Here is a 13,263-nt window from a genome sequence, read left to right on the forward strand (position 1 = left end):
CACCAATTATTTGGCCATCAGTCAACAATCAACCGCCCACTATAAAAAGAATTTCACCTTGACTCGAGAAAGCGTAGTTCGTCCAAGACAATTTTTGCATGAACCAATTTAACATTGGTGTTAGTCTTTGATTGAAATATCTAGATACGTTGGGTTGAGGAACAATCTGTATATACCTAGGTACATTACATTTTACCGTACCAAAACAGTTAAGTATTATGTTATGCATAGTTCAATTTGTAACTCCCTTAAAAGACGTTTAATGTAAAATTTAAGATTAGATAATGGCTGAGCCGATAATCATTTGTCGTACTATGTCGTACTATGATGTTTGGAGCCACAAAGCTCCTGACAGATGTTATCTGATTTAGATAGAGCATGAATTAATGCCTTAAAAACCTAAAACTGTAGCTAAGGTAAGCCTGAAATGTTTTTGTATCGTGTCTCTTGAGGAATCTTTAACAATTTATTATGAATTTCGTCTTTTAAATAGAATTTTAGATTAATGCTTTTAAATACATATTCTACGAAGGTTGTGTAGAAAGTTTTTACCAATTGTATTGTTTGTGGGAAGTTTTTACCAATATATCACTCAAATTGTAAGTCACAATAAAGAGCATGTAAGCAAGTCAGAATTTCTCAAAACGTGGGTGTATTTTACAGCCGAATGATAAGACGTGAGGCATATAAATCACTGGAGGTGCAGTGATTACTGGAAAACACGGTACAAACTGGATACGGACCCGGTTTTTTGTATGGCATACGTCTCCGGTTGTTTTCAGGGCATCGCATTCTATGGACCTTGTTGGCGGTAGCTTTTTGTGAACACCCTGGCATTGACTTCTTTATAGGCCATGACTGTACCGCGTACTTATAAGCTTGCATAAAAAATCTGCCTTTAACGTATGGATGTTTCATGTCTTATTAGTTGGTTACCCGCCCCGGCATCGCAAGACAATTATATAAGCCTTCCTCTTGAACTGAAAAAAGCACCATCAAAATATGTTGCGTGATTAATTTTATTTTAAAAATCTAAACATACAGACACACAGGCGGCGGAAAGCGACTTTGTTTTATCCTATGGAATTATTAGACTTTGTTTGTACATAAAAATGAATAGGTTCAATAATCAATATAAACTAAAACTTGTGTATTATTTGGTCCTACAAACACAGTGTGTCATAGATTATTTAATAAAGATTGAACTCTATGAAAAATTTACTAATATTCTGTTTTTTAAAGGCCTTAAATGAAAATGGTATCGTAAGTTTCTTTATCTGGAATGAATCTAAAGTAAATTTTCATTACAATTAAACAAAAAAAAAAACAATGGAGAATCTAAAATTAATATTATAAATTAATTTATAGTCGAAACTCGAAATACGGATATGATATAAATATTTACTTGCATATTGTATAAATATAGGTGACCATAGCATATTTTTATAAATGTAGATAAGAAATGTAATACCGAGATAACATAATCAATAATCATGATTAAAAACATGGATTTACACGTAGTTTTGATTAGTACGTTGGTATATATATAATATAAGGTATTATATTTTATCACGGTCATAACTTTAATAATTTTAGTTGAACTTTTATGAACATAGATGAAAAATATGAGGTTAGAACAAACTATCTATCTTATATTATGAAATACTATTGGAACTATACAAATCTATATCCTTCAAGATTTATAACTAACTAGCTATTCTCCCCGGCATCGTCCGTGGTACATATACTATGTGTTCACTCAGTGAAGTTGCTCTCTTATGGTAAAAGAATTTTTGAAATCGGTACGGTAGTTTTTGATTGAAAGCGTTACAAACATACAAGAATACAAGTTTCCTCTTAAAATTAGTGTAGATGATACTAAAAATAACATAAATTTAGCAATTTTATGCAGCCACATTGAATACACTGTTATTGCACAATGGTTTGCATAATTTCGTATACAACGTAACATAAAATATGTGCATGTTGGAATATTATCGAGATGTATGGAGTGTACAGAGCAGGCCAGCATATTATTGTATGCCGTCTTATTTCACCATATCGTAAGTACATTCTTCATCAACATTGTGACTTTTACAATACAACGATTGAGCAATTCAAAATCGTTACATATTCACACGTACGAGTACCGACTGACATACCGACCTTGCTCCGTTTCTTATTATTATTTCTTTTTAACGAATCACAAAATGCCGGAACAACCATGATTCTTCTGGAAACAGAAATTGATATTTTTACGCATTTTTTATTCGGACTACTTTTATGATACTGAACCGATGTAATCGGTAAGTCGATCTTATACCTTACGTCTTTGTATGTAAAAAGTTACTTAAACCTGATAATTTTTAATTGCAAAAACTATTTTATTCACTACCTGAAACAGCGGAAGCCGATATAATTAATTAACCCCTATACTGCCAAGCTACAACCACTTACTTTTTATACTCTTGACTTTACAAATTCAATTATTTCTTATCTGTATTCCAATTGCACATTCTTATTTTATCTGTGTCTGAAGCGGTTTAAGCCTTCATAATTCGAATGCGGCAAGCCGTGGCTACCCAAATAGATGACCCGAATTCAAGCATAAAATAACGTAGTGACTGTAATGTCGGTCTAAAATATACAAACAAAGCAGCTTTGACCTTGATTCTATAATTTCAGTAGGTATGTTTGTTGTTGGCGTCTTCTGTTGTGGTCATGCAGTAAAAGCATTTTGGACACTTATAAAATGCCTCTAAACATATAAAGAGTAATGAAAACATGTAAACCTACAATATCGGTTGTTAGGTGCCTGAATATTTTAATTCATTATCTATTTTTAAAACTAGTTTGTTTATTTAGCGCGCGATGTCTTTTTATTGTTATTTTTACGAAAAAAATAAATAAATTAGCAAATAAAACAGACAAATTTGATATGTCGGTCAAGAGCAAGTTTACATCGTTGTAAATGCAATAGAGTATTTTATTACTGTGCTACTGGGTCAGTTTTTAAAGTACAATAAATGTAAATTGCCGTTTTTAAACGAAAATAGTAGTAAGAAAGCTTGATGCAGCGTATTTTTAAAGTCTGATGTGTCTAACTTTTTGGCGCCAATTACTATTCATATTTTTACTTTTACATTTATCGTACGCGCACGTACGGTAACGATTTATTTATATGTTTTGGACGAAAAATAAAAAATTTATATTAATTGTATACCACGATTTTACGTCAATGTGACATACTACAAATTTTATTTCTTGGTGACAACTTTTAATGGCAATAACTTAATACAAGATTTACAAAAAAACGAAATATACAGGACGAATAGTTACTACTTACATAAAGATTTATTTAATATATACAATTTTATGCTATTGAATAGCAAATTAAAGAAATTATGAAAGCCCAATATTACAGATAACTACTAGGTTCTACTAATCCCTACTGAAATAAATGTGAAAATGGCTCTTTCAGTCTGTTTGTCTTTTTTTTTCACGCCTAAGTACACGAACGAATTGGATGAAAATAAAGACATAGAATAGATTTTATTACGAAAATTCCCCGGCAACGGGAACTGCACGGGTATTGCCCCAGGACTGTCTTCTTTCTCCGGCCTAAAGCTAGATTTAATATAATAGTAATTTATAAAATACATTTATTACATAAAATATTTATAATTATAATATAGTAAAAATTATAAGAATATTTAAACGTTTAATTATAATAGTAATTTATTAATAAATTTGTTTCTGTTTCAGATTATCCGAGATGATCCACGTTGATGAATCAGATCCAGTTGGAGGTAAGATTACCATTCTTCAGTATAAAATATATTTTCGAAAATGATCACTAGATAACATAGTTTATCGATCATTCCTTTCCTTTGCTTATATCTTTCTATATACGAATAAACAAAATTCATACGATCCAATAGAACAAAAATTTTGATCATTAAATGATAAGTTTAAAGCAAATTATGTTCATCCAACCACAATTCTTAAGTAACAGTAAAATTTAAAAAGATATTTAAACAAGCATCTCATACAAACCTTATTTCGATTTATAATAATGCAATGTATATTTGATAATATACACCATTTTTGTCATCACCTCGTCCCTGGCTGTCCACGAGGTTTTAATAAACAAACAAAAAAAAAACACGATTTTTGGCAGAAGAACGGATTCCGCTTTATTTTCGACGCAGACGCCTCGCTATAGTTTGCTGACATTTGACTGGCGCACATTTGTCTTTCTTGTAACATGGCGTTATTTATTAAAATGCGTGTTATAAAATTATTTTTTGGATAATCATATCGTTGTAAATCATATTTATTGAGATATCTTTAACACTCGGAAAATATGATGTCCGTTTTATATAAGCAAACGACGCGTATATATACGTATAACTTTATATTAATTGATGGTGATATGATTATCATAAATAATTAATTTAATTTGCTTCATGGGTATGTGAGCTACTCTGAAATAGTTTTTGAGCTATTATTTATTTATAAACACTAAAATATGCACAATACGAATTAAAATTAAACCTTTATAATATGCCAAATAATGAACTGACGTTTCGGCGTTTTCACATTTACTAACAAAAATTGTTGAGATCAATTAAGTAGCTCTATAGAAATATAATATACTAGCTTCTGTCCGTGGCTTCGCACGCGTCAATTTGGAGTAGTTTAATAGATGCTATTATACAAATAAACCTTCCTCATTAATCACTCAATCTATTAAAAAAAACTTCATCAAAATCCGTTGCGTAGTTTTAAAGATTTAAGCATACATACGGACATGGGGACTGACGCGACTGTTTTATACTATGTAGTGATAAAATTGCAATCTCAAATGGAGATTCCACCGTCTCCTCAAATACCTATATTCAAAGTTATTATGTAGTAAACAAACTATCTAATCAATATACTTCTTGGGTGAGATCCAGCACGTTTACACACACTTTTAGGTAATGTTACGTTGTAACTGTACACGTCATATCCGCATACACACACACATACGAGATTGTATGCTTCATTCATTTTCAAAACATATTTCAGTATGCCTTACTAATGTGTTGTGGGTTTATGAATTAAATAGTGTGATTAATTATGGTCAATTGTTGCGCTTTCTACCTTAATTTAGTAATATACTTATTAAAGCATTAGAATACTATAACCTTTATTTATAAATACTCATATAATAATTAGTGTGTTGACATGAATAATATTTCTAAGTATACGTACACTTCTGCTGCAATTACAACAAAATATGTTTTCTTTAAAATACACACTTCATATTACTACGTACAAGTGGTTGTATATATACATAGTCTAAACATGTTTCAATATATGGTCAAAATCATGAAAATTCTCTTGATATGTAGGTACTTACAATTTAAAATTCGAGCTCTACTAACCTTACACATATTACAAATGCGAAAATATATTTGTTCGTCTTTCTTTCTCCTAGCAACGGAGATATTTAATGATATAATTTTTGTGTCTGGAGATAGAAGGTTAGAGAGATTGACAATTTTCACCGTTGTGAAAGCCTAAACGCGGGCGAAGCCACGGGCGGAAAGCTACTTTCATAAGAATACAATACCTACTATCGTAAAATTATATTGTGTACTTATTAAATTATTACGAATGCACAGGCGTCATTTCTGATTTGTAATCTTAAATGGTACGTTTACTAAATGTTGTCTTATATCAATTACCTTGTAAATTAACTTTAATGATAGGACTTTAAATATAAACCTCAAAAAACATTTTTTCCGTGAATGTATATAATGACTTTTACCGTTTATACCGTAAGAATTAATTAATTGATAGACGATAAACTTAATTTGTTTTTACAATAAAAAGTTACTATTATATATATACATACATATTACTAAAGACTTACTAGTCGCCTGATCAGACTCAGATCTAACTCTTTTTCAAAGCTAGAACTTACTATCCCAAGCATCGTGGAACAGACTAAACAACAGAATAAAGGTGATAGCGCATTGCACCCAAAACGAATGCTTGAAAACGTGCCAAAATGCTTTAGCTGTGTTGTGTCAATACTCAATACGTTTGAAGCTCTTGACCAGACGTCGCACAGTGCATTCAAGTGGACTGTCGATTCATCTACATAAAAAAACCGCTACTATTTTAGAATAGTTCGGAAAATGGACTATTTGGAAATTCATTTAGTTAACCCTCTTATCATATAGGGGTATGAATAGATAAGGGAAATAGATGTTGGCTGTTTCTCAGAGGTACCCGATATGAATTCGAATTTCTTCAAAATGTTTCCGGCCGTTTCGTAGGAGGAACAAACATCGCTACACGTCAATTTTGTATATTAGATCATTAAAGTTTGTGCTTGATGTTAAATTTATCCTAATCTCTTTGAATTTATTTAAAATTGTCAAATTGAAGCTCTGAGTTGAAACACTATCGTGGCAGTCGTATTATCTAAGTATGTTGGTAATTCTCAAAACCCACAATATACATAAGTTAAGAGAATCGTTGAATCAAGAATTTTCTTAATATATATTATGTGTCTATGTGGACTCCTAACCGATCTCAACCGATTATAATCATATTTGCACACCATGCGCAGTTTGATCCAACTTAAATTTCAATTTCTATATGTCAATAACCGGCGGAGTCGGGACGTGCAGCGAGTATTTATATAATAAAAAAGTGCCCTCCTTATAAAACCAAATCAACTTTCCAAATGTGTTTACGTTATTTCAGATTTAAACAAATAATATTCCCAGTGATAACACCAATCCGTCGTGATTGTAAATTTCCTATATCTATGAGAATCTATTTTGCAATGCAGTTCTCACCGTGAGCCCAGTACAATTTTGCACTTTCTAAACTTGTTACGCGAGTTTTTTTCTCATTACTCCGGCATCTTCGCTAATGTATTAATTAACTATTAAATGTCAATTATATGTGAAAGGTGTACATAAAAGTTCATCGGAAACTGTCACACTATCTTGTAGAAATATAACACTGGCCACTTTCATCTGGGTTTCTAAGAAGCTATATCTGTGACTGAAGTGATATGGATCGGTATAATTTCCTTCTTAGTGGAGTACATACACTTCGTTTTTTTATGGAGAAGTCTACAATATTTCATATTTATATACTAAATGGTTGTTTCTATTAATATAATGAGCTAAATTTTCTAACTTTGCGTATCTGTGGGGTGTAATATTCGTAAATACTGGTCTTATCATGAAAATCTCATGATTAACAGAAAGCTACAATTGCTATTCAAATTTGACAGAGGCCCTTTTTAATCATGGGACAAACCGGGCGAAGCTGGGACATATAAATCATATAAGTGGGAAATATAGTCTCTTCCTTCCGATTATACTTCCTTACCGATTATAACCTTACAATCGCTTCGTTATAATTTGAAATAAAGACAAACTAACAAATGCACTTTCGCATTTATAATATTGTTAAGAATTGTCCAGATAATATTAAGTGTTTTTCGTCTTTTTTAATAATTTACAAAAACATTATATTCCTTTGCAGAAATTGAACCCCCGTTCCAGTACCGCGATGTCACAATCAAGAGGAATACAGATGTCAACGATTTCTTTGATATGCTGTCAGAGATTGGACGGTATGAAAATGCATAAATAAACAAACAAACAATAGTGGATCGAACAAAACAACAATACTTGAAGTTTATATTGTATTGGATCACTTGAGTATTCTACTATATTTAAATCAAATACACTTTCTATATAAAAACGTATATGCATTACTTGAATCCCTTATCTTCCGTTTTCTAAGGTTTTACATCCACGATACTTACCAGAGCTAATCCAAAAACTTAAAATTGACTTTTTATGGCAGAATGGATGCACTTTACTTTTCTCTATTTATTCTTTATCCACCTAAAGCAAAGCATTACCAATTATACAATTGACTGTCTTACCATTAGAGTTAATCTGAGAAATTGATACTGTGTAGTAAAATAATGAACTTCTAAATATTCCTTCACTTAGAATCTTTGAATAATTCGACCACAAGTCAAGAAGTTTTGGCTTAAATGCTCTCTTTTAAGGTAATCTTTCCATTTCAGGGGCAAATTCGGAACGGTATACCTATGTCGGGAGAAGAGTACAGGACTGGAACTAGCTGCTAAGCTGGTCTCCGTGAACCGTAGGGACGAGAGACGCAATGTGGAGCGCGAGGTGGAGGTCATGAGGCGTCTGCGACACCCGAGGCTCATACAATTGTATGACGCTTATGATTGGGGGAAATACATGTGCGTCGTGTTGGAGCTGTGAGTATTATTTGTATGATTGTTGAAATCCGTTAACATACGATGTTGTCTTTAAATATGTAAGCGCAAAAACGAATGGGGCATGGCAAGAAGAGAAAGGCTAAGCTACGGTATCTAAAAAACTACATTATAAACTGAAACGAAAGAACTATTGTAGTGCATTATACGCTACAACTACTGTAGTTCAATTTATTTCTATTTGTCTTAGATTCTCCTATAAGAGGGAGAATTTTAACAATTTTAAATGTGTGGATGTGATTGACAATGGATAGATAATTGCCCATATTTTTCAATTTTTATTCAACCGGACAATTCTAATAATAAAACTACGTTTAATGTATAAAGCACGAGTAAAGGTGTAATGAAGTGAAACTAATCGAATTTAACTTCTAAACATTATTTCGTAATGCGGCGTCAGGCGTGACTGCGATAATCTGATAGAAGTAATTTCAGTATTGAATTTTACTAAGCAAATTAGATCCAATATATAATAGGTTAAGGTATTATTTGATTAAATATGTAAATCTTATATTCTTATATTGTTCATGAAAGGTTGCCTATATTTAACCTCAATCTCTAAACCTACACAAATAATCCACTTAAAATACTGCTGCAAATTTTGACACATAACAGTGTTGTTGTATCTACAGATTAATGTGTGTAACAACTTTCTATCTTAAAATCCAGAAGCCGTTAAAAATAAGTATAAAAAAAAAAATAAATTATAAAAAATACGAACCAAAGAGACAATTATCACTCACGGAAACGATGATAAATCTAGAAAACCCACACACGAGCCGTGAGCAAAGTGTAGAATTACGATCGTAGTATGCGCAAATAGATATTGGCTGTGGGATCTCGTGATGTTAAATATTTTGAAGACGGAAACGTCAAGAACTTGGCTGAAATACAATTACAATGCAGTTTTCCGAATTGCGATTATATCAGCAACTGCATTACTCATGAGCCCTAGAATTAGAGTTCTAGGTCTCCCTTACGACGGAATAATGTATCATACGTAAGGCGAAAGCTCTGTGCGATGTCTTGAAGCTTATCCAAAAATTTTATGACAATGTTCCTGTTTCCAGCTCTTAAATACAACGTTTAAAGTCACGTCTCACAATATTTTGTTGAGTTTAAATTTGTAAATAAGTAGTTTAATAACAAAAAGGTAGGTGTAGGTCCTTCGTGGTTTTTCCAATTAAGACATTTTTTCTGGTACAACAGCTACGAAAGCTATGTAAATTATATCCGTCTTAACAAACAGGATAATTCACACAGCATTCTTCATCATGGGACCTCTATTAATTCCATAGCTTCAAATTGTTTTAATTAAGTTAAAGCGACCTTCAACAACTAGTTTTGTAGGGAACGGGATTACAGGTTGTGTACTGAAAACAATTCGTTTTTATAGTTGTTACAATTTGCATAAAGCTCAATTTAAAACCATTAAGCATTATATTGGACGATAAAACGAACTATATAAGAAACCCAAATAGTTTTATTTACTTCAGTCTTCTGTCTTCAAACTTCCTCCATCCCTTTTTTCGTGGAAGATTCTACATTTAAGACCAGAATATTCGAAAATTTACGTGTATGAATCGTATGTCGCCGACTCAGCTTTCTAAATCAACTTCTCAGATTTACCTCCTACAAATTTCTAAAACGACACTCTATTATTAACAACATTGAATGAGGACCAAATTAGCAACACAATCTTAAATCGAGGCAGGTGATTCAAGAGCTCACCCACGCACACAAGCGATACATGTATAATTACATATCTTATATGGGATAGCAATGTCGTTGAATAATAACTGCAAGCGAGTTATGAGACCCTATTGTATTCGAGAAGGACGAGTTATGTTTAAATATGCCTGGTACATTGTTTTTTGTTTAGCGTCTCCGTGTTGTGACTTAAACGAGGGGTTTAAAAACCGCTTAACTTCGTCTTTTTCTTTTAGAGTCGCAGCTCCCGGTTCCATTAAGGACATGTACAAGGTCTATACAATAGGGGAAATTTTGTTTCATTATAAACACCTTATGAGAGGTTGATACGAAGTATATCACTAAGGGATCCCCATCGTTTAATCATCATTATTGATTAGTATGACCATATTTTACGACAAAAGGCCATCGACAGCCAGGGGAAGTATCGCTCCACACAGTAATTAACGATTATCTTATTAAATAACAATTTCCTATAAAATCACGCCAACGGTTGAAAACCGTGGTGAAATCCTACAATACCGGGTAATAAAACTAAATGAAAAATAATTCAGTCAAATTTAAAACCTTCTTCGGTATTGGTAATAATATACATAACAATACTATTTTGTTCAATTTAAAGGCAGGGCTCACAAACAAACGACCTTGCCTATAATAATAATATATGGGTAGATCATATAAAGTAACATTTGAAGTAAATGAAATATTGATTTTATGTCTTACTAGCCTCGCCCGGGGAACATATAAAGTCCATGTCAATCATTGAAGATGCAGCTTTCTATTAATAAAATATTTTTTTATAAATTGATCGGGTAGTTTTTGTGTGATAACATAACAAACGTACAAAATATGAAAGCACAAATGTTTCCTCTTTAAAATATTAGACATAATTTAGAACAATTTTGACATGTGTTCGTCGCAACACACCATAGGTCAAAGACATTAATGATTAATGATAGATACATTTATAGACAATGATTGAATTATTGCTGAATCACCTGCGCCGGCGCATTCAAAGATTTCGATTCTAATTTGGTATTCATTCAACCGAACTTTAGTGAGTCAAACTCGCAGTGTATAGTTTTGTTTTAAATGTTGATGTAGGTTACGGCTACGGAAGGAATTTCAAACATACCCATAAACAATAGCTGTGTAAGTGTTGATGAATCATTGGAAGGAATTTCAACACTGCCCTTCGGTTGGTAGTGTATTTAGTTTTGATAAACACGTGGTACCTACTTGTAATTCTAATACCATTCGAAGTTGTAACATTACTAACGTTTTGGTAATAATTCTTTGGACACGGAATAATGGTAAAGCAGTATTACCGATTCAGGGTTAAGCTTAAAGCAGTATTAATTCCAGTGTGAGAAAAAGAGAGAGCTTTACAGGTCGTCTAGCTCCATCACATTTCCACACTGGAATTAATACTGTTTTCTGTTGTCACTATTATCCCCAATATCTATTTGTTATTAGTGTTTATAATTTGTACCTATCAAGATCACTTTAACAGCTAAGTTGTTGGTTTAATGTTTTATTAAGAATAATGCCAACGTTTCAGAATTTTTTAAAAGTTTAAACAAAGTACTATATTTTAAGTATGGTTTTAAAGTATGAATTTAAAATTTTGTTTATCTGTATTGTAAATAAACGATACCTCATTAGATGTTAAATACATGGTTTTGATAAACAATTATGTTCAGAAACACATTGCGTCTTTAATTACAATCCGAATTATTTAATTTTAATATTCTGAGTTGCTCTTCCAGTTGATAGTTCTCACTCATTATCTCAGCAATCTCCTAATTAAATATCATTAGCGGAAAGGGAATTCCTTGCCATTAATCTGATGTGGGTGGGGATACACCTGTCGCCATGTTTGTTATATCGACCTCATTCTCACAAGCAACTAGATCATTCATGAGTTATTTATATGTTATAAACAAATGACTAAAGTGCCAAGAAAAGATGGCCCTATGCAGCTTTTTGAATAATGGAAAATGGTAATACCCAAACTTGGCGCATAATTCTATGTGATACGCGATTTTATAATAATTAGAATGTTCCTAAAACAAAAAAAAAAATTGTAAAAGATTTTGAGGATGGAGGATTAAAAATTAATGGTCCGGGATAACACTTTGTGCAAGGTTTGTGTCAGCATACATTTGTTTTTAAAACAATACCTCGCAATAAATAAATTTCCCAAAACAAATATGGCCACTAAAGCAATAACAATTAAGCACGTTGTCCACACGAATTCCTCAGGAATTCATGTCATATGACTATTTCAGAATCGATTCAATAAATCATATTTAATTCATTTCTGGTAATTGCACCTACGCTAAATGTTACACGTGCTCCTGAGTTGATGATAAAATATTTCGTGTTGCCAGAGATTTATTGCTCTCTGCCACTTCATTAATAAAATTATGACGTTTTCGCGTTCCATTAGGAACTGTAAATTCAGGGTTACCTCAAACAAATTTTTACCCTTGAAAGAAATAACTTTGTGAGTCACTGCGGTGTAAATATTTTATAACTAATTAGACGCTAGTCCCGGCTCCGCTCGGACATCTAGATTCCTGTTTTTATACCAACGGAGAATTTAATCGGGATAAAAAGTATCCTTAAAAAGTACCCAAGTCATACCTAATTTCATCAAAATCCGTTCAGTAGTTTCAACGAGATTGATTCCTTTTTTCATGTGTACACATAATTTTACTGGCGCTGCATTGTAAATGGTCTCTGCTCCCGCTTGTTCAAAAGCGAAAATTTAAGTATTTTTGAAATGCTCGTGTGGCAACCCTAAAATAATGGATCACGGCAACATGTAGAAGTAGAGACGTTAATGGATCCTCAATATATATACCTATAGCAATAGAGTATTCAGGATTACCAAGTAACATTATATCGTCAAGTTATGTTACTTCTTATACATATTCAGTCCCTTGATAATATAAAATACTCACGAATTTTGGTGTACTTAATACAGATCATACTATTACCGTTGCAATTAATTTGTTACAAATGACATCGCAAAAACATAATTAAAACTTGTTTGTAATTTGGTACTTAGTACAGAATTTATATTAACAATTACCTATAATGATATATGCATTGATTTCATTTAAATCATTTGAAAATAATTAAGATATTACGAACTAATACTATAAATAATATTATAAATGCGAAAATAACTCTATCCCTTCTTGTTC

At 32.0% G+C, this 13,263-nt stretch overlaps 1 protein-coding gene across 1 annotated transcript in view; it reads left to right on the forward strand.

Annotated features, from left to right (window-relative positions):
• LOC119837503 (myosin light chain kinase, smooth muscle-like) overlaps positions 1 to 13,263 on the forward strand; it is a 28,084-nt gene that overhangs the window by 6,594 nt on the left and 8,227 nt on the right. The window contains exons 2-4 of the mRNA XM_038363103.1: positions 3,766 to 3,809; positions 7,561 to 7,651; positions 8,117 to 8,320. Of these exons, the coding sequence (XP_038219031.1) occupies positions 3,776 to 3,809; positions 7,561 to 7,651; positions 8,117 to 8,320 (329 nt within the window). The 5' untranslated portion in view covers positions 3,766 to 3,775. The remainder of the gene's footprint in view (positions 1 to 3,765; positions 3,810 to 7,560; positions 7,652 to 8,116; positions 8,321 to 13,263) is intronic.

The sequence above is a fragment of the Zerene cesonia genome, chromosome 27 (genome assembly GCF_012273895.1).
Source record: "Zerene cesonia ecotype Mississippi chromosome 27, Zerene_cesonia_1.1, whole genome shotgun sequence".
NCBI lineage: Eukaryota > Metazoa > Arthropoda > Insecta > Lepidoptera > Pieridae > Zerene > Zerene cesonia.